At 51.1% G+C, this 22,974-nt stretch overlaps 1 protein-coding gene across 1 annotated transcript in view; it reads left to right on the top strand.

The window, feature by feature from the left end:
• SNTB1 (syntrophin beta 1) overlaps positions 1-22,974 on the top strand; it is a 570,439-nt gene that overhangs the window by 420,335 nt on the left and 127,130 nt on the right. The window contains exon 3 of the mRNA XM_086966166.1: positions 5,622-5,829. Within this exon, the coding sequence (XP_086822292.1) occupies positions 5,622-5,829 (208 nt within the window). The remainder of the gene's footprint in view (positions 1-5,621; positions 5,830-22,974) is intronic.

Raw genomic sequence — 22,974 nt, 5'->3', positions numbered from 1 at the left:
TGCGTGGGTGGGCTCCGCAGTAGATTACAGCGCTCCTCACTCTTTCTCTCGGGGCAGGCAGCGGCGGCCGGTGTCAAATGTAGTCCGGCCCCGCTTGCTTTCACTTTCTTCTCTCCGCCCGCGGCACTTCACACACGCAGGGCGGCGGGAGAGACGCTGCAGGCAGGCCGCGAGTGGGCTCCGCTGGCCTTGGTGAAATCATTGTCCATCGGGGGTCGCCTCAAGCAGGCCGCGGGTGGGCTCCGCTGGCGCTGCTATCTTTAAAGTTTATTGTCGGCCGCATTGCACGCGGCAAGGCACCATGGCCATGCGGGTGGGCACCGCGGATATGCCGTCATTAGAGGGGGGTCGCTCCTGGCATGCGCGCCCCCGGGGGCCATTCACAGCCCTCCGGCTCACCTCCGGCCAACGGGCCTCTTCTCCTGCCGCGGCCGTGGCGAGTAGGCTCCGCCCGGTCAGCACTCTGCTCCGGTGGGGGTCAGTCACGGCCGTTGCGGGTGGGCTACGCACGGTCCGCTTTTCGTCAACGCTAGGCCCGGGGCATGGCACACACCCCTCGGGCCACTCGGCGGCCGGCGCCGCCTCACCAGGGGGTGCCCTTCACACGGGCAGCATTCTCCTCCCTTTTTTTGCAGTGGCTGCGTCGCGTGGAGTCAGAATCCCATCCTCGTCGCCATTGTTGAGTCGTGGGGCCCTAGGCCCACATACTCATAAGAATTGCGACACAGACCCCAGATGTACAGTGGGTTAGTGAGCCACGAGCACGTGCGCTCGGCTCCTTTTATTGACTGATGTCACGTGCCTCGGGACATCAGTGGTGGGTGGGTGTTTAGTGTAGGCTTACATTTTTAACCCTTAGACTGTGTCTGCTAGGACACAACAGTGCTATGTATGATTTTCCTCCATTTTTGCTCTGGTGCAAACCCCCTTCTGTGACCCGGAAGGAACCAAATTCTGTTTGTTTCGCTCCGAATTCCACTAACAGCAAAACGAGGCAAATGGATTTACTCTGGTTTCACCACTGAACATCTCTCTTCTGTGGCCCCAGTTTGAAGTATTTTGTTTTATTGCAGATTGAACTTGAATACTCCGAATTTGAGGCCATCTGAAAATATGGACCAGTTGAATTTGTAGAGGGTCAATATTGAGGTTTTATAGAAAATACGGGGAGGGAAGAAAAGTCTTGTATGTTTAGACATAAGAGGCCAGGAAACCTGTCCCCTGTTCTGTAACTGCAGCCTTTAGTCGGGTCGTGTTGCACTAAACTGTGATTTCGAAGACAGTCACTGTCACAGGGCCCGTTCACGGTCTGATCTTTAACAGGAGAGGCTTTGAACCCCTGGGAAGTGGACTGACGTCACCGACTCTTGACTGGAGCGTCATCTCACAGGTTACCCAGATGTTAATAATTTCCAGTCATCACCAATGTGTACGAGAACAAATCAGCTTACAGCACACGGAAGCCTTTGTTTTTTATCTCCCAGTCCCACTACTGTTTTGTTTGACCCTTTACCGACTGACCGGACACATACACAGGAGTATACCATTCTCCTTACACAGGAGTATACCATTCTCCTTACACAGGAGTATACCATTCTCCATACACAGGAGTATACCATTCTCCATACACAGGAGTATACCATTCTCCATACACAGGAGTATACCATTCTCCTTACACAGGAGTATACCATTCTCCTTACACAGGAGTATACCATTCTCCACACACAGGAGTATACCATTCTCCATACACAGGAGTATACCATTCTCCATACACAGGAGTATACCATTCTCCATACACAGGAGTATACCATTCTCCACACACAGGAGTATACCATTCTCCATACACAGGAGTATACCATTCTCCATACACAGGAGTATACCATTCTCCACACACAGGAGTATACCATTCTCCATACACAGGAGTATACCATTCTCCACACACAGGAGTACACCATTCTCCACACACAGGAGTATACCATTCTCCACACACCGGAGTATACCATTCTCCACACACCGGAGTATACCATTCTTCACACACAGGAGTATACCATACTCCACACACAGGAGCATACCATTCTCCACACACCGGAGTATACCATTCTCCACACACCGGAGTATACCATTCTCCACACACCGGAGTATACCATTCTTCACACACAGGAGTATACCATACTCCACACACAGGAGCATACCATTCTCCACACACCGGAGTATACCATTCTCCACACACCGGAGTATACCATTCTCCACACACCGGAGTATACCATTCTCCACACACCGGAGTATACCATTCTCCATACACCGGAGTATACCATTCTCCATACACAGGAGTATACCATTCTCCTTTCATCTCACACCCATTTTGCCAGGAAAAACCTGGGGAAGTGTACAAGGGGAAAATGTCCTAGAACCATGTAAGGGCACATACGAATGGAGGCACAAGCACTGTTTGCATGTGGTTATTCCCCATTCCAGAGTGAAAAGCTTGTTTCAGTTCATCACCACTAACCGTAGCCTAGGCTTTCACGAAGCCTGCATCCAGCTGTCTGTCCATCTATCCCAGCCTGCTTGTGTATTAGTGAAGTGCTCGTTCACCCTATAAGGCGAATGTGTACTGTTAGCCAACTCAATGATTATCAATTTATTTAATCAGCCTTAAAAAGATGAAAGATTTTGGGGCCCCACCTCGATTCGATCCTGTGACCACCATGTCAAACATAGACCCCTGCAGTGGATGCATTAACCCACTGAGCCAACAAAGCAGGCTGGTGTGATGTGTGCCTGCATGTAAGTGAGGTGCATGTGAGGCTCTTGGTGTTATCTGATGCATACATGGGTACCTGTATGATCATCTTTTTTCATGGATCACTGCTTGCCTAATGCAATGGCCTGTTATATAAAAGCCCATGGGTCTAAGTCACGTAAATACAAAACATGTTGCATTACAAATGCTATAGGTGTCACATTTGCGAAAGTTATAACTATTGGCCTTGTAAATGACAAAGCTATTAATATAGCTATTTTAAAAAATAACACATAAACAAAAAAAATTCATTTATAAGACCAATAGCTCAAACTTTCCTAATGCGCGCCCTATTGCATTTCCAATGCTTGTTTTTGCTGCTGGTAATAGAAAGTCAAATCCTATTTGGTTGTTACTGGCAAGCAGGTGGCACGTGGTCCAAATGATGAGATGATGTCCCCAGGTGAGGTGAAGAAAAAGAAAGGGGTTGGATCAATAAGCGAGTTTTATGTGGAGCCTTCCGGAAAGGCGATGGGTAAGCAGCTAGTGGAGAAACAAGCAGCAGTAAAGCATCAATTGGCAAAATAAGAGAATTCGCCATTCCAAGATGATCCGGCAAACCACATTGTCACCAGGCCTGTGGGATGATTAACTGTGGCAAAGATGGCTAACTGGTTGCGAAGGATGGTGATGGAGATGAGGTTGATCTGGTTTGCGGTAGGTATCCAATTGGGTGCTGTGGTTAGAACATAAGAGGATGTGGATGAGGTCATCTGGTGATGTCATAGTATGAGTTGCTAAGCTGGGTGATTGGTCGGTTGTGCAGTGGTGGAGTGCACACGGGAGGCTGGCGTATGCACAGGGTAGTTTAGTTGAGAGTGATCATGGAGGACAAATAGGAGGCTAGATCATTGCCCGGAAGAGGACAGTGTGGATAGATGAGGTTTTGGAGGGATCTAGATTCACTGCATTTCAGATGGGAAGGAATGATGGATAGAAGAGCTAGAGGGACTGTAGGGAGCATGAGAGCGGTGTGCCATGGTAGGGAGTCGGTCTCGGTGGGTGTTTGGAAGTGTATTATCAGAGAGGAGTTGGCTTATGAGGAGCTGGTGCTGTTCACTGTTTGTGTCTATGATGTAGACTGCTTAAACTTGATGAGACATAGGGCCTTATTTAGAGTTTGGGTGATGGGATACTCGGTCACCAATGTGGGAGATATCCCGTACTGAGTATCCATTTGTAATACAGCGGACAGGACATCTACCACGTTTGTGATGGAGAATCCTGTCTGTCAAACTGTAAATAAGGTTCATGGTGTTTACCCTGTACTGAAATAGTCTTGCATAGGAAGGTGGATGCTTTGCTTGACATTCGCAGGCAGGGAGTGAAATGAGACTCTTGCAGACAGTGGGAGCTGCAGAAAGGGAGTGGCAAACCCGAAGTAGGCCTAGGGGCGGCTGTCCTGTGAACGATGAATCGCACAGTGAGTTGGGGGGTGTCATTCGAAGCATGGGTGCACTGAGGCAAAGGAGGATTTCTGGGAGCCTGGAGGTAAGAGAAACCAGAATGTGCAGGAGCCCTGGGGCCTCGCCAGTCTGGTTGAACCATGGATCAGAAGAACTCAGGTGTCGGTGAGAGTCCAAGGGAGAAGGTGTTCATGGAAGTCAGGGAGCCAGGAGTGCGGCCTCATACTGATGCCAGAACGCTTCAAAGCAGTGTGACGGGTATACCACATAGCGTCAAATTTCGCCTCAGCTCTTTGCTGCACTGTTGGACTACTAAGGCCTCTGGGTCACATAGAAGAGGGGACGCCCAGAGAGAACAGTGTGCTACAAACTCCTACAGAAGATACCTGTATAATGGAACACGTCTCTCAGCTAATGGATTCAGACACAAAGGTGGACCATGGTTGTTTATTACACGAGTCATCAGACAAGAGAACAAAGAAAAAGCCAGAACAATAATAAAACAGGACGAAAAGAGTAGCATAAACCACATGAAGCATATTTATTCAGATCATCTGTTGACCCATCATTCGTCACGAATAATGGTACATTTTTGTCTTTGGATCATAAAACCTAATAACCAGTCTTTTGGCCTGTGCTAAAGACATTTTTGTAAGTTGGCACCATGCAGACCTTGGTCCATATTGTTGGAGAAATCAATCCTTTGGGATGTTCATGGATGTTTTTACCAGAAGAAGCAGTCTGATTGCATAGGACCGATTGTGAGCTTTCCAAGAACCTGCAGGGGCTTATAGCCCACCCCTTGTTTACAATGAGTTGGTTTTATCGTTAATCTCATATTTTTGATTTTTATCCAATAGCTTTCTTTTACCAGCTTGTCCATCTTGTGTTTGTCCCTCTTTTGGAGCATAGTCTCATTACACTCTGACTGGCTTCTATTCTTTCCTGCTCACTTTTAGGGAACTGCTGTGTCCGTTTTGCTTAAACACTCCTTGAAAGAGCATGTGTTTTCCTGTTCTCCCCCTTGTGTGAGCTTCTCTCTCCACCAAATACCCATCCCTGCATTTGGTTTTACAGCGTCCGACATGTTTCAAACTCTCCCTCTTTTGCTACCCTTCAAACTTCCTTTGAATGACACATGAGCGTACCTACAAAATAACATGACTACTGCAGCAATGTAATTGCACTTTTTTTGGTACTTTTTTCCTTGGGTCCATGCTGAATAGCACCATGCTCATGGTGTACTGCATCGCCAACGGGAAGTCCCAAAGGCGAGACCTGTTAGCTTTGCCAATGCTTGTTTTTTGTTTTTTTTTTTTAAACATTATGTTGTATTAATTTTTGGAGCAAGCTGCTACAATGGTTATTCTTGATTTGCCCTTCTAAAATCCTTCCATTTCTTTAATTTCCAGACACCTAGAACTTCACTCACCTGATGCCAAACATACGGTGGTCCTCAGGAGTAAAGATCCGGCCACAGCCCATTCCTGGTTCAATGCTATTCATTCAAATGTGAACGACCTCATTACTAGGGTGATAACTGAAGTCAAAGACCAGCTGGGCAAATCCGGGATTGCTGGGAGCCGTGACATTAAGCATCTTGGTTGGCTTGCAGAAAAGGTAAAGCTTCATTTTAAGTGTGTGCAATTATCTTCTTTTCGGAAAATGTGCCCTTGTACAAAGAAAGCCCTTCCGTGTTCGCAAATTGTGTGATCTGCAAAATCGCAGGGTTTGCAATGACAGAGCTTTTCATAAAGTACAAAGCCTTTCTGACTCGTAAGAGTATTTTGTGGCCGTTTCCAAATTGATTGTGGGAGGGTTGGAAGGGGTTTCCCTCATACTATATGCACTTTGGAAAGGAATGTATCAAATTTCAGTCACAAACCATTCATTAGTTGCCAGCCTTTGGGTTTTGGTGGTAATCAATTTACAAAGGGGATGCTTACCAGTTGGTAGCCAGATGACCAGCGGCGAATCCTCCATTATGGCGGAGGAGCTTCGCCCCACTACTGACAGTCAGGAGATGCTAACATGGAAATAAAATGATAATAAAATCATTTTATTATCATTCGGTTTTTCACAGAGCCGTCCGAGCCTTAGGGCCAGGGCAGGGCCATTGCAGCGTGAGTTAGCAGCAGGGAGAAGGAGTGGTGGGCACTGTAAGTGCGCATGTCAGCTTGGCTGGATGTCTTAGTAAGTCCAAATCAACATGTGCACTTAGCATTTCTCCAACCCGAGCTGTGTGGCATAGCCGGGTGGAAACTGACATAGGCTCCCAGGCCCTGTCTGAGTGTCAAACCAGCCCGCTAAGACCAATTCCAGAGCTTCTGTCATCCTGGGTAATAGTATTCCCAGCATGAGAGCAGTGTCATCTAGGAGCCTGTGCAGTGTGCACCAGTTCGTGGACGTCTGGGAGGTGAGCATTGGGACAGGTTCAGAGGAGCAAGGCAGCAGCATGTAAGTACTCTTGAATTTTTTTTTTTCCATTATTTTTTCCATGTTTTTTTTTTAGATATTCCCCCGTGCTGCCTATCCACTTAGGATTGAGAGCGGTTGCTAGTACAGACGACTACTGACTGCTCCCCATGATATCTTCCCAAACGTGATTTTGTGTTTTTAAAGCAGTGCCTGTGCCTTTAATGTACATTTAGTTTTTTTTTTTTTAAAGGTTTATTATTGCAAGGCAAATGCATCAACACAGGTCTACCGTGCCTCGATGAGTGTCATCATGTATTTCCAGCAAATAATGAGAATCACATATTACGACCTGATTAATTATTAATCATTAGACAATGACTCCCCACCCCCAATATGTTCAATTGTTGAAGTGGCCTATTACTTAGCATTTTATATCAAAAATTGCATTCCATATACAAACCACTCATTGTGTAAATTGCACATCTCTGGATTATGAATGGGTTTAGTACATCTTGTCCTATGTTTTTGAAATCTTGTCATTCTATCCATTGCTTTGGGAACCAAACTGCATTCAGTTGTTTCAAGCATTCTTCTAGGGAGAGAGAGGGATAGTGGTTACCGATTTAAGGACTAATGCACTCAAAACTCAGAAACAAATGCATATTTTTCAACTGTAGCGCTACTGTTGGACTTTTTCAAGGGTGAGGATAGGGAAATATAACTGTTAAAATATTAAAGGTAAAACTTTTTATGGTTTGGAATCAGAGAAAATAAACAGTGTACAGAAAGTGGCCTCTGTGCACAAATGTACCAGAAAATATTCGGAGGGACTAAAACTAAGACATGTGACTTCAAGAATCTTTGAATTAGATGTGTGCAAAATTCAACACATTTTCTTTTGTATTCTTAAGCACATGTTGGGGAAAATTACACAAGATTATGCAAACCCAGAATTTCACACTGTTTTTGTATGAAACGTCCAAAATGGTTGAGAAGACGAATTTTGCACTTAAAATAAGCAATAATTCGCACATTACGCAAACAGCAGCCACTCATGGGAAACAACCTTTACAACACAGTCATTACAACCCACTACCTTTACAACACAGTCATTACATCACAACATCCTTTACATTTCATGCAAAAACAATGCAGCCGTTACTGCGCATGTCACTATAACGCATGCCATTACAACGCATAGTTTTTACCCATACACTATCCAACACTTACCTACTGTTGCACTCACTGGAGTGGGAATAGTAGTGTTTAGCCCTACACTGTCCAACACTTACCATACTGTTACCCCCAAAAATTATGTGATGTAATGCTTCAATTACTTACCGGTAATTGCATTACTCTGAGTCCTACTCCCTCGCTTCCCTTACTTACGAAATTGAGGCATCCCTGCCTCACCAGACACCCGTACCCACGTGATTTGTCACGTGGGGACTATATATAGCCCCCAGCCCCCTCATACCTCCTGTAATACCACACAGATCGAAACCATACCAAAAGGTTGGCCTGGACCATCAGGGAGGGAGGGAGGGATGTAAGTAAGGGAAGCGAGGGAGTAGGACTCAGAGTAATGCAATTACCGGTAAGTAATTGAAGCATTACCTCATCGTCCCTCCCTCGCTTCCCTTCCTTACGAAATTGAGATGTACAAAGCCAAACAGGACAACCAAAGAAGGTATGCAAAAAACAGGTTTATTAAAAAACACAGAAGACCAGGGGAAAAATCACTATTCAGGAATCATAGTGGAAAGAACCCTGTGTCCAAACACATCAGTACAGTCAATCTCCTGGCCAATCCTGTAATGAGAGGCAAAGGTCAGCGGGGAAGCCCAGGTGGCAGCCCGGCAGATCTCTGAAATGGAAGCCCCTTGGACCTCCGCACAGGAAGCAGCCATGGAGCGAGTGGAACAACCCTGAACCCCCAAAGGAGAAAGGTGCCCCCCCTCTTTGTACGCCAAAGAAATCAGAGAACGAACCCAACGACTCAAGGAAGGAGTAGAAGGACGCAAACCCCTATTCACAGGACCAAAATTAACAAAAAGGGAATCTGAGAGACGGAAAGGAGCGACCCGCTCCAAATAGACCAGGAGAGCCCTCCTAACATCCAAAGAGTGAAGCCGCACCTCAGACTCCGAGGACGGGGAACCAAAAAAGGAAGGAAGAACCAACTCCTGATCCCTGTGGAATTGAGTCCACCTTAGGACGAAAGGAAAGAATAGGTCGCAACACGATCCTGTCATCAAAAACCCGACAAAAAGGGTGTTTGGAAGAAAGAGCCCCCAGTTCACTCAGGCGGCGAGCAGATGAAATGGCCACCAAAAAGAAAGTCTTGAAGGACAACAGGCGCAGATCCACAGAAACCAACGGCTCAAAGGGAGATGACATCAAGGCGTCCAAGACCAGAGAAAGATCCCAGGTCGGAAAATGCCACCGAGGGGCAGGAAGAACGTTACTCAAACCCTTAAAAAGGCGACTGACCAACCCCTCAGAATCCGAGAGATTACCCCAAGAGCTCCTAAACGCCAGAATCGCAGCCCACTGCAAACGAAGGGAAGACACCTTCAAGCACAAGGAAGCACCCTCCTGAAGAAACAGCATCACCTCAAACAAAGAAGAGGAAGAGGGGTCCAAACCTTTGACAAGACACCACCGACTGAAAGAACGCCAGAGCCGTAGGTAAGACTTGTTGGTCGAAGCGCGTCTAGCCGCCTGCAGAGTAGAGGTCAAACCAGCCGGAACCCCACGTCGCAGAAGACCTAGGCGTTCAACCTCCAAGCCGCCAAGCGCATCCGGCCCAGAACATCCTGTTGAAACGCCGGGAAGACCAAAGGGGGAGGAGACAGAGGCAGCAACCACTCCACCTCCGACCTCAACTCCACCAGGAGAGGAAACCAGGAGGCACGAGGCCACGCCGGAGCCACCAGAATCACAGAAGCCCCCGAGGACCGGACCCTCAGCAGGAAGCGGAGAAGAAGGGGGAAAGGAGGAAACGCATTCAGAAGCCCGCGGGGCCAAGGGCAAGAGAGAGCATCCACCGCCCAGGCCGACCCCTCCCGACAGCGGGAGACAAACCGGGACACCAAGGCATTTCCCACATCCGCAAAGAGGTCCACCACCGGAACCCCCCAACGCAACGTCGGAGCCACAAACAACTCCCGACGAAGGCAGAAATCCACAGACGACGGAATGGCCCTGCTGAGGGCATCCGCCCGGGAATTGGACACCCCCCGAATATGGATCGCCGAGAGAGCCAACAGATGAGACTCCGCCCAAACAAACAACCGCCTCGCCACAAGGGACAGAGAAGAGGACCTCGTCCCCCCCTGCCTGTTGACGTAAGCCATGGCCGTGACGTTGTCCGTCCTGACCAGGACCACGGAACCCAGCAGAAACTGGGAGAAGGCCAACAGAGCCAGACGGACAGCCTCCAACTCCCTCCAGTTCGATGACATCCTGCTCTGAGCGGGAGACCAGAAGCCCCTGGACTGATGAACCCCCAGCCAGGCCCCCCAACCCGAGAGGCTGGCATCGGTCGTCACCGGAGCCGGAGGAGAGAGAGAGACACCCTTCAGCAAATGATCCCGAACCAGCCACCAACCCAGAGAAGACCTGATCTGAGGGGAAACCGGGATCGGAGAAGAGAGGGGAAGGCAATGGGGAGACCAATGCGCCAGAACATGAGCCAACAGAGTGTGTAAATGAAATCTGGCCCAAGGAACCAGAAACACCGTGGCAGCCATATCCCCCTGGACCTGCAGCCAACGTGCCGCCACCTGCACCGGACCGGACAGCAGAGACAGGATGTGAGACTGAATCCTGACCACCCGAGCCTCGGGCAGAGTGACCACTCCCAAATCTGTCCGAAACCTGGCCCCAATGAAGAGACGATCCTGGGAAGGAACAAGAAACGACTTGCCCAGATTGACAAGAAAGCCGTGCCCCCTCAAAACGGCCAGCACCAAGTCTGTGTGAGCGACAGTCAACTGGAAAGAGGGAGCATGAACCAGCCAGTCGTCCAGATAAGGATGTAAAAATATCCCCTGAAAGTGGACCAGGGCCACCAAGGGGGCCAAGAGCTTGGTGAAGACCCGAGGGGCGGACTTCAGCCCGAATGGCAAAACCGCAAACTGGAAGTGGAAGCCGCCAACTGCAAAGCGAAGAAACTGCTGATGAGTCCGAGCCACAGGAACGTGAAGGTAGGCGTCCTGTAAATCGATAGACGTCATGAAGTCCCGGACCCCCACCAACGGAATGATGGACTGCAAAGTCACCATCTTGAAGTGAACGGTCCAAACCCAACCATTCACCCTCTTCAGGTCCAGAACCGGCCGGAATCCCCCTGACACCTTCTGGACCAGAAAAAAATGGAATAACATCCCAGACCTCGCTGCGCCAGCGGGACCGGAACAATCGCCTTCTTTGACAGAAGATCCCGAACCCCTTCCAGTAGAGCCTCCCTCTTGGATGGAGACCTGGGGATAGGAGTAAGGATGGTGCTCCAGCCGGGCGGAACGGCGACAAAGTCGATAATATAGCCTCTCCTGACAGTAGTCAATGCCCAGCGATCCCTTACATCCAGCTGCCAAGCGTCCAGGAAAGACATCAGCCTTCCGCCCACAGGACCCGAGGGCGAAACACAGTCGACGTCAGGACTTCCTCTTGAAGGTATCAGCCGGAAGCTTGGGACCAGGCAAGGCCGAAGATTTCCTGGGCCTGAAATGGCGTTGACGAGCAGAAAAGTTCCTGGAGGACTGGCGGGAAGACTGAAAAGACGCAGAGGAGGAAGGAGCAGGATTCCAAAAACGGCGAGAACCAGAGGAAGACGCCTTGCCCTTGTAAGGCAGAGCATGCTTACGGTCCTTGAACGCCTTAGTGACCATACTATCCAGCTGGTCACCAAAGAGCAACTTGCCATCAAAGGGAATCTTAAGGAGTGAGGACTTCCCCGAAGAATCAGCCTTCCAGTCACGCATCCACAAGTTCCGACGAGCCAAAACCAAGGAGCCAGAGGTCATGGCCGCAGAGCGAAGAACATCTGAAGAGACGTCAGCCAAGAACTTAGCCTGCTGCTCCATGTGGACAAGCAAGCCAGAGCAGTCCGACTCCTCCTGAACAGCCGTGGCCAGCTTGCCAAAGTCAGACACCAAAGATTGCGCCGCATACGCTGAGTAGATACCAGCACGTAAAGACAAATTCCCAGCGGAAAAGGCCTTCTTCAGCGCACCATCCACCTTTTTATCCATGGCATCCGAAGGCGAACAATCCTCAGGATTAATAGAAGTGCGCCCAATAAGAGTGGCCAACATGGCATCCACCTTCACAGAGTGAGGAAGAGAGACCTCCCCTTCCTCCAGGGAATAAAGCTTCTGCAAAAAGCGAGGAACAGAGGAGCGCTCAAGGTCTCGCCATTCCCCCGAAATCAAGTCTTTGATGCGACCATGAAAGGGCATAGAGAGTACAGGAGGCTTAACATATTGGGGAAAAATGTCCTCGGACCCCATGGGAGCAGCAAAAGGAGAAAACCCCAAGTTCTCCCTGATGTGCTGGAGAATAGCAGGCACCTCCTCCCTACGCACAAACTTCCCCGAAGACGTAGAAGGCATGGCAGAGTCCGAAGAAGAAGAAGACGAGTCCTCAGAGGGAGAGTCCACCGGACCCCCCGCAACACGAGAAGACCTGCGTCGTGGCTTAGCACCCCTCGCCTCCAAAGCACGAGACACAGCAGCCTCAATCATGGACTGCACCTCAGAAGCAGACAGGAGGGCAGAAGAATCCACCGGACCCTGGGACCTGGTCCTACGAGCCGGGACAGGCACCTCACCATCCTCATCAGAGGAGGACAAAACCCTCAAGCGCTTCGAAGTCCGTTTAGCCATAGTGAAACTGACAGGGTAGAAAGCCGAGGCAAGCCCTTAAATAATGTGAAACACAGCCCCAGCCGGGAGAAACCCAATAGAATAAAAGGACACACGAGGCAACCAATAAAGAAGCCTCGCAGACAATGAAATCCAATCACCAAAAACATAAAAATGTATAAAAAACGACCTCAAACGAGGCCCCTACCGCATAGGAGCATCGGAAACAGCCAGCCGAGAAGCCACAGCATATCCGCCAGCCGCCGCCACCATTCCGGCCATCTGAACCGGAACCACAGCCCCAGCCACTCAGGGCCGGTGACTCCGTCACCCGGAACCCGACCGTCCAGCCGCCGAGAAGTGCACCGCAAAACACCTAATGCGGTGGGGAAGGCTCGCATACACCAGGACGGCGCCGCCAGACCCAGGATGGCGATAGCAAGTGAGGGAGAAGCCCTCAAGAAAGAGAAAATGACCGCAGCTCCGCAGAACGGCCAGCGCGTGGGACGCGCGTCTCACAGAGGTGAGACAGAAAAAAACAGGAGGTATGAGGGGGCTGGGGGCTATATATAGTCCCCACGTGACAAATCACGTGGGTACGGGTGTCTGGTGAGGCAGGGATGCCTCAATTTCGTAAGGAAGGGAAGCGAGGGAGGGACGATGAGGTAATGGTATGCGTTCTACTGGCATGCGTTGTAATGGATGTTGCAATGTAAAATCTGTGTTGTAAAGGCATGCATTGTAAATGTTTGCATTGTAACGTCATATATTCGCCACTCACTCACATTCTGTTCGTTGAAGTTGTTCAGTAATAACACACTGTCATGGAAGAAATTAATTTGAATACTTCAGAGTGCCCTTTCACCATCCAGGTGGCCACAGGCAGAGTTGGGTGATCCACAGACACACGCACCACTTTTGAGGCTTTCCCATGCCTTAATAAAGGTATTTGAATACTTCAGAGGGCCCTTTCACCATCCAGGTGGCCACAGGCAGAGTTGGGTGATCCACAGACACACGCACCACTTTTGAGGCTTTCCCATGCCTTAATAAAGGTATTTGAATACTTCAGAGGGCCCTTTCACCATCCAGTTCACTCGTGTCTCCCTGCCCAGAAGCGTCCGGTTACGCGCACAAGTTTTGGACGTAACATGCCCCGTTGCATTATGGTACATGTCGTCGTCAAATGAGTATATGCACAGTAATTGTGGCAGATTCAAACCCTGCTCCTGGAATCGATCGGCAAGTACAGGGTTTAATTTAAAAACAGGGGCAACAGGGCGAATGAAGTTCAGTGGCAGCAGGCCAGGCCTTGGGTTAACTGGGTCAGGTCTGAGACTAGCAAGATCCAGGGGCAAGTTAAGAGGTCGGGAGGAGGGGGTGAGAGGTTCAACTGCGGTTAACTGGGGCAGCGGTGTCAGTTCGGGGGCATCTGTACCCAGCTGGGACTCAGTGGGGTATCAGGGGAGCCGTTGCCCTGGCGCAAGCAAATAAAGTGCCCTGTGAGCTGCTGTTACGGTTATAAAATACGCCATTGTCAAGGCCCCGGTGCCACTGCACCTGCTGCACCAGCCTTTGTTACGCGCTGAGCAGAACTTCTAGGGAGGCAGTAGGGCACACAGAGTAAGTCACAGAGCTGGCAGAAGGGCACAGAGCTGGCAGCAGGGCACAGAGCAGGGTGCAGCTCGGTGGCACCACAGGTCTTCGTTCGGTTCTTACCTGAATCTGGGCGAGTCCTTCAGACACTCTTCGAAGTCCAACTTGATCGTCATCCTCCTGACAGCAGAACGGGGTGAGGGAGACCGCTCCAGAGGAGGGAGACCACAGAGAGCAGCTCCAGAGAGAGACCTGGGTCAGGGAGAGGAGCTCCGATGCACCAGGAGGAGCAGATCCAGAGGAGGGAGACCTGGGCCAGGGAGAGCAGCTCTAGCGGAGACCGCGCAGAGCAGCTCCAGAGGAGGGAGACCACGGAGAGCAGCTCCATAGGAGGGAGACCACGGAGAGCAGCTCCAGAGGAGGTAGACCACGCAGAGCAGCTCCAGAGGAGGGAGACCTGGGCCAGGGAGAGCAGCTCTAGCGGAGACCACGCAGAGCAGCTCCAGAGGAGGGAGACCACGCAGAGCAGCTCCAGAGGAGGGAGACTACGCAGAGCAGCTCCAGAGGAGGGAGACTACGCAGAGCAGCTCCAGAGGAGGGAGACCACGCAGAGCAGCTCCAGAGGAGGGAGACCACGGAGAGCAGCTCCAGAGGAGGGAGACTTGGGCCAGGGAGAGCAGCTCTAGGGGAGACCACGGAGAGCAGCTCCAGAGGAGGGAGACCATGCAGAGCAGCTCCAGAGGAGGGAGACCTGGGTCAGGGAAAGCAGCTCTAGCGGAGACCACGCAGAGCAGCTCCAGAGGAGGGAGACCACGCAGAGCAGCTCCAGAGGAGGGAGACCACGGATAGGAGCTCAAGAGGAGGGAGACCACGCAGAGCAGCTCCAGAGGAGGGAGACCACGGAGAGCAGCTCCATAGGAGGGAGACCACGGAGAGCAGCTCCAGAGGAGGTAGACCACGCAGAGCAGCTCCAGAGGAGGGAGACCTGGGCCAGGGAGAGCAGCTCTAGCGGAGACCACGCAGAGCAGCTCCAGAGGAGGGAGACCACGCAGAGCAGCTCCAGAGGAGGGAGACTACGCAGAGCAGCTCCAGAGGAGGGAGACTACGCAGAGCAGCTCCAGAGGAGGGAGACCACGGAGAGCAGCTCCAGAGGAGGGAGACTTGGGCCAGGGAGAGCAGCTCTAGGGGAGACCACGGAGAGCAGCTCCAGAGGAGGGAGACCATGCAGAGCAGCTCCAGAGGAGGGAGACCTGGGTCAGGGAAAGCAGCTCTAGCGGAGACCACGCAGAGCAGCTCCAGAGGAGGGAGACCACGCAGAGCAGCTCCAGAGGAGGGAGACCACGGATAGGAGCTCAAGAGGAGGGAGACCACGCAGAGCAGCTCCAGAGGAGGGAGACCACGGATAGCATCTCCAGAGGAGGGAGACCACGCAGAGCAGCTCCAGAGGAGGGAGACCACGGAGAGCAGCTCCAGAGGAGGGGGACCACAGAGAGCAGCTCCAGAGGAGGGAGACCACGGAGAGCAGCTCCAGAGGAGGGAGACTTGGGCCAGGGAGAGCAGCTCAGGGGAGACCACGGAGAGCAGCTCCAGAGGAGGGAGACCACGGACAACAGCTTCAGAGGAGGGAGACCTGGGTCAGGGAGAGCAGCTCTAGCGGAGACCACGCAGAGTAGCTCCAGAGGATGGAGACCACGCAGAGCAGCTCCAGAGGAGGGAGACCACGGATAGGAGCTCAAGAGGAGGGAGACCACGCAGATCAGCTCCAGAGGAGGGAGACCACGCAGATCAGCTCCAGAGGAGGGAGACCACGGAGAGCAGCTCCAGAGGAGGGAGACCACGCAGAGCAGCTCCAGAGGAGGGAGACCACGGATAGGAGCTCAAGAGGAGGGAGACCACGCAGAGCAGCTCCAGAGGAGGGAGACCACGCAGAGCAGCTCCAGAGGAGGGAGACCACGGAGAGCAGCTCCAGAGGAGGGAGACTTGGGCCAGGGAGAGCAGCTCTAGGGGAGACCACGGAGAGCAGCTCCAGAGGAGGGAGACCACGGACAGCAGCTCCAGAGGAGGGAGACCACGGAGAGCAGCTCCAGAGGAGGGAGACCTGGGCCAGGGGGAGCAGCTCTAGGGGAGACCACGGAGAGCTGCTCCAGAGGAGGGAGACCACCGAGAGCAGCTCCAGAGGAGGGAGACCTGGGTCAGGGAGAGCAGCTCTAGAGGAGACCACGGAGAGCAGCTCCAGAGGAGGGAGACCATGCAGAGCAGCTCCAGAGGAGGGAGACCACGCAGAGCAGCGCCAGAGGAGGGAGACCACGCAGAGCAGCTCCAGAGGAGGGGGACCACAGAGAGCAACTCCAGAGGAGGGAGACCACGGAGAGCAGCTCCAGAGGAGGGAGACCACGGAGAGCAGCTCCAGAGGAGGGAGACCACGGAGAGCAGCTTCAGAGGAGGGAGACTTGGGCCAGGGAGAGCAGCTCAGGGGAGACCACGGAGAGCAGCTCCAGAGGAGGGAGACCACGGACAACAGCTTCAGAGGAGGGAGACCTGGGTCAGGGAGAGCAGCTCTAGTGGAGACCACGCAGAGCAGCTCCAGAGGAGGGAGACCACGGAGAGCAGCTCCAGAGGAGGGAGACCTGAGTCAGGGAGAGCAGCTCTAGAGGAGACCACGGAGAGCAGCTCCAGAGGAGGGAGACCATGCAGAGCAGCTCCAGAGGAGGGAGACCACGCAGAGCAGCGCCAGAGGAGGGAGACCACGGAGAGCAGCTCCAGAGGAGGGGGACCACGGAGAGCAGCTCCAGAGGAGGGGGACCACGGAGAGCAGCTCCAGAGGAGGGAGACCACGGAGAGCAGCTCCAGAGGAGGGAGACTTGGGCCAGGGAGAGCAGCTCAGGGGAGACCACGGAGAGCAGCTCCAGAGGAGGGAGACCACGGACAACAGCTTCAGAGGAGGGAGACCTGGGTCAGGGAGAGCAGCTCTAGCGGAGACCACGCAGAGCAGCTCCAGAGGATGGAGACCACGCAGAGCAGCTCCAGAGGAGGGAGACCACGGATAGGAGCTCAAGAGGAGGGAGACCACGCAGATCAGCTCCAGAGGAGGGAGACCACGCAGATCAGCTCCAGAGGAGGGAGACCACGGAGAGCAGCTCCAGAGGAGGGAGACCACGCAGAGCAGCTCCAGAGGAGGGAGACCACGGATAGGAGCTCAAGAGGAGGGAGACCACGCAGAGCAGCTCCAGAGGAGGGAGACCACGCATAGCAGCTCCAGAGGAGGGAGACCACGGAGAGCAGCTCCAGAGGAGGGAGACTTGGGCCAGGGAGAGCAGCTCTAGGGGAGACAACGGAGAGCAGCTCCAGAGGAGGGAGACCACGGACAGCAGCTCCAGAGGAGGGAGACCACGGAGAGCAGCTCCAGAGGAGGGAGACCTGGGCCAGGGGGAGCAGCTCTAGGGGAGACCACGGAGAGCTGCTCCAGAGGAGGGAGACCACGGAGAGCAGCTCCAGAGGAGGGAGACCTGGGTCAGGGAGAGCAGCTCTAGAGGAGACCACGGAGAGCAGCTCCAGAGGAGGGAGACCATGCAGAGCAGCTCCAGAGGAGGGAGACCACGCAGAGCAGCGCCAGAGGAGGGAGACCACGCAGAGCAGATCAAGAGGAGGGAGACCACGCAGAGCAGCTCCAGAAGAGGGAGACCTGGGCCCGGGTCACCGAGGCAAAGTAAAAAAATTGCGGAATTTAATCATTTAGAGAAAAAAAATGAATTGTTCAGAATCACACAATGTGCTTGAATAGAGAAGCCAGGATTAGAAACCGGGCCATCGGATAACACACCATTAGAAGCCATCAACCCCACCCCTAGACCACATCACATGCTTGAACTAGCATTGCATTGAGCTGGGTGTTGCCTAAGTCCGGCAGTACAGAGAGGAACCAAAACTCGACATTTGTGTCTAAAACCACAGGTCCTACAGTGTGTGAAGTCTCAACAACCCCTCTGGTTGAGGCTAAGCCTCTCAGGCTTAATCAACAAAGGAAATCGAGGCATCTAAAATGGCTTAATCTGGCTTAATCATTTTATTGTCATCCAGAAAACCGGTAACATTGCAAAACTGAGTGTGACGCTCCCCTTGTCTCTCGCAATTGTGCACAGCACGTGCGGCACTCTGAACGTGCTCGCTGAGTTTCTCCCCAGATTTGCACTGCAGCCCCAGTGAGCCTGAACACGGAGGTGGGTGGTGAAGAGGCCGAGTGCTGTTTGCGCACACACCAGCTGTTCCTTAATCCACACTGACCTTCTAGTTCCAGCCGCCCTGTCAGACAGGAGAGGCATGCAGACCCCAAAGACAGGCAGGAGGCAGGGACAGGCAGCGTGGGAACCGGGAACGGAGGAGAGAGGCAAGAGGAAGGAAGGACGAGGAGAGGAAGGCCATTGAAGGGGGCGACTGAACCTCAAGGCAGAAAATTGAGGAGCATAATTGAAAAGGAGGCCGAAGGAAAATGTTTAAATTGAGGGACAAAGGTAGAAGGTGGGGGCACTTGGGAGAAATATTGTAAAGCTCGAGGAAAAAGAATACAGGAAGGGAATACCTGAAAGGAGAGAGACAAACGGAAACAAGCCTTTCACCGTAACACGGCGGGCAGGGGAGGGGGCGGGCAGGGGAGGGGGCGGAGAGGGGAGAGGTGCGACACGGCAGGCAGGCAGGGGAGGAGAGTAGGAGGAGGAGGGGGGAGGAGAGTAGGGGAGGCACGGCCTAGCGGCAGGCAGGCAGGGGAGGAGAGGAGGAGGGGGGAGGAGAGTAGGGGAGGCACGGCCTAGCGGCCGTGCAATCAAGTAGTGAGGGGGCGGAGCTGGGGGAGGCTGTGAGAGAGAGTAGGCAAGGCAGGCGGCTGGGGGCATGTGCACGCGCATTTAAGCTCAATGCGCATGCGCATTGAGCTTAAATTTCTCGTGCACTGCAAGGAATCGCCACGATTCCTTGCAGTGTGGATAAAGAGCGGATAAGTGCCAATACTCTCGCCTTGCTCGATGCGCATGCGCATCGACAGGCGAGACCTAATAAATGAACGTGCAAGGGTACATTGTAAAGAGCACTGTACAAATGGCTAAGACCACCTGCAATCTTGTGTGTATCTGCGCTTATAATTTGATGTATAGTAAGCTTGAATATCGCAATAATAGACCACAAAAGGAGAATGATAAGAGGCCACATGTTCACTTTCTTTTATGGACACTGAACTTAATACAATACTAATTGCCACATGTGCGTGGCAGGAAACTTTTTGCGGGGTGGGGGGTGGATGGGCTGGAGGCTAGAGAAAAAAAAAACATTGTTTCCCTGCAGCCTGGTATAGAGACAAAAAAACAAAAAAAATGCGTTGTAATGGTAACGCGATGTATTCGAATATGTAGGAATGCTATCTTCCATTGGGGAAAAACACATTGCAGTTGAAATGGTATGCAGTGAAAAAACACGCAATATAACAGCAATTGCGATGTAGAAACGGCGTGGTAAAAGCACGCGGTGTAACTGTTTGCGATGTCGGATCATACATCTCCTCTTATACTTGTAATTGGGTTATTTACGGCATGTTTTTTTTCGCCATGGTGACGGTTCCTTTCACAACAGAGAGATCACCTAAAGTCAGAGGAGGATCTGCAAATACAACGGGTGCCCATCTACCTGAGCTTTGCAGACCTAAATAAGAAACAGGGAAACCTTGCTCCTACCTTGCCTTCCCTACCTATATGTCTAAACTAATGTTCAACTATTTTCTTTATTTTTCAAACATTTAAACAATGTAGCATTGTAGCAACAAAATCACAGCCCTCTCTGTTGACTCACTTCATATTTTATAAACAATACCGTAACAATCAGAAATCCACAATAAAATTGTTAAAAAGTGAATTAACAAATTACAGTAAAATGGATTGTGCGCAATGCACAAATAATGCTTAGGAAGAATTTATCAAGTTAACACATTTTTTTTGGGTTGGCTTTATTGATGCCACATCATTTTAGATATATAGGGTGAAGGCTCTGGAATTCTGGGCTAAATCTGCTAAACAATTGAATGAATGAAGCTTGCTAGCATCATGCTTCAGGAATGGACAGTAGTCTATGCCCAATCTCAGTTTTTATCTGAAGGTTTTATTGGTTTCACTGATGTTAAGAGATCACATTCAGAAAAGAAAGCATTGTAGGCAGGGCCGGACTGGCTACCGGGCAGTTTGGAATGCTGCTGAGCTGGGGATTGATTTCGTTAATGGGGACCTGCATGAGCTAAACGAAATTCGTTTTGCTTTCAGTATTTCAAAGAACACGCAGGTCTCCATGAACGAAATCAGCCTCCACTGCAGTAAAATCAGGCAGCAGCTCGGCAGCATTCCAAACTGCCCGGTAGCCAGTCCGGCCCTGATTGTAGGAGGCAGGAAGTAACACAGTCTTTGAATCATGGCAAGTCAAAGGCATGCCAAATGATTTTCAAGCCACTAAAACATTAAGTAATCCACATGCCAGCATGACTGGATCACTAAAACATGCAGTATTCCAGGCAATCATTATTTTGAGCCTACTCTCAAACAAATCTATGTGCTTGTCCCTATGAGTTGAAGAAATATGATACACTGGGAATTTCTCTTTATCTTGTGGACCTCCAGCCAACTCTTATCAATAGATATTAGGGATCTGCAAGGTGTGTGGGCTTTAATTCTCATATTCCACTGGACCAGCGCTATATATATATATTACCTATTGGCGGTCACATGTAAGTAGTTATAGTTAGGACCACGTTTCCATAAGAAAAGCGTTTTTGGGGAGTTGCCTATAGCATTGGCACCGTTTGATGAATCTTTATGAATGTTTCCCCTCAAAAAGTGACCTGGTAATTCTAGTTTTGCATGGAAAGTTTTGGGGTGATCCGTCAAGTGGGGGCCAAGAAAAAGGGAGGAGGAGTCATCTTAAGTGTGTTTCCCATGTTAATTCCCATATGAATTTAAGGCATGGCTACAGCCTGAACCGCTGTATGGAATGACACCAAATTTGGCAGAAAGCTAGCTCTTGGTCCTGAAAGAGTGCTCTATGTTATTTGGTGTAAATCTGTTTAGCAGTTTTAGAGATATTAATAGAAAACCACATGTGTATATCTAGGAACTCGTGCCCTCTGAGGAGCCAACAGTCCCCATGCTGAAATCTGATTGGCTGTCAACACTTGAACCAGGAAGTGTTGGCAGCCATCTTAAGACATGGCTTCAGCCGAATTCCTAAAAAAACGTTAAGAAAAAAGAAAAGGGGTCAGCGTAGGAATACCCTGACCTCTTAGTTTTGGTCCTGGTGTCCCAACGGGACACCGCCAGGGCAAAATACATTTTTTCAAATTTTCACAGAAAACCGCAGTGAATCCACGACTCTGGAGAAAATATTTAAAAAAATCAAGTGCACTCTCCCGTGCTTGTTTTAAAAAGAGCCACCGGGTAGACCAGATCCTGTGGACATTATATTAAAAATGGAGGGGGTGCATGGGCCCCCCTCCTGTGGCTCTTTGAGCCCTGGGGACCACCACCTGCCAGGGCTTTATTTTAAATAATGGAGGGAAGGCATGCGGACCCCCATCTGGGCTTCATAGAAGCCCCAGGGACCACCACCACCACCTCAAGGCTTTCCTTATAATTATGGAGGGGGCCATGCAGGCCCCCCTCCAGGGCTTACTAGAAGACCCGGTGACCATCACCTCCCAGGGCTATAAATTAAATAAATTGTGGGGGGCTGCATGAACCCCCTGGGCCCTGGGGACCACCACCTCCCTGAGACTCTGCCCCAGCAAGGGGGAGCTTTGCAAGTGCTCTCGCTTGCTGGAAAGTGAGTTTTCATCTGTTACCCTGCCTGCTGTCAAGTGGGCAGGGAAACAGTGGAAAAATTTGGAAATCCTTGGATGCTTCCCCATTTTGCCCAGCCCACCTTAGTAGTATCCAAAGGTCTTCCTGCCTTTTACCAGGATGATGGACAGCTTAACAAACACCCCGTACGTTTCCTGCAAATTCTGGTGAGGAGTTTTTGATGCCGAGGAATATGAGGACATCTCCACCAAGCAAAGGACTTAATTCATATAGTTAAGAGGAAGGTCCCTTATGGTTAAAATTTACCTCTTTGTAATCTTGTTGTCTTCTAAATAGTAGGAGCAATCTCCATTGCCAAAACGCATGCAAGGTCACAGGTAACATTTCCTTGTGCTTCATTCCACAGCTGTAGTATAGAATACATACTGGGCATTTACTCAGGCAGGTAGCACTTAGTAATTAACTAGTAGAAATAACTCCACTTGGGTAGCTATTTTGTGCAAAACTGTTGGATAAAAGGGCGGGTGCAGTTCCTTTGTTGCTGAGTCAATCACACAGCTACTGACAAACCCACACATATACTTAGACATGCACTCACACACTCAGGCACTAACACCCACTGACAGACCAACTCAGACACTCACATAACCACTCACAGATGTATTCAGACACTTATGCTCCCATTCGCAGACCCACTCAGACACATACACCCACTCATAGATCCATTCAGACACTCATACACCCACTCACAGACCCAGACACCCACCCACATACCCATACATTCACTCACACAACCACTCACAGACCCACTCAGAGATTCACACACCCATTCACAGACTCACTCAATTACACACCCACTCCCAGATGTACTCAGACACTAATACACCCACTCACAGACCCATAAAGCCACTCAGACACCCATTCAGACACTCATGCGCCCACTCACAGACCCACTCAGACACATACACCTACTCAGACCCATTCAGACACTCATGCACCCACTCACAGACTCACTTAGACATATACACCCACACACAGACCCACTCAGTCACTCTTGC

The sequence above is a fragment of the Lissotriton vulgaris genome, chromosome 4_1 (genome assembly GCF_964263255.1).
Source record: "Lissotriton vulgaris chromosome 4_1, aLisVul1.2, whole genome shotgun sequence".
NCBI lineage: Eukaryota > Metazoa > Chordata > Amphibia > Caudata > Salamandridae > Lissotriton > Lissotriton vulgaris.
Note: the sequence above shows the minus strand (reverse complement) of the source record. Positions and strands in the feature narration are given on the sequence as shown.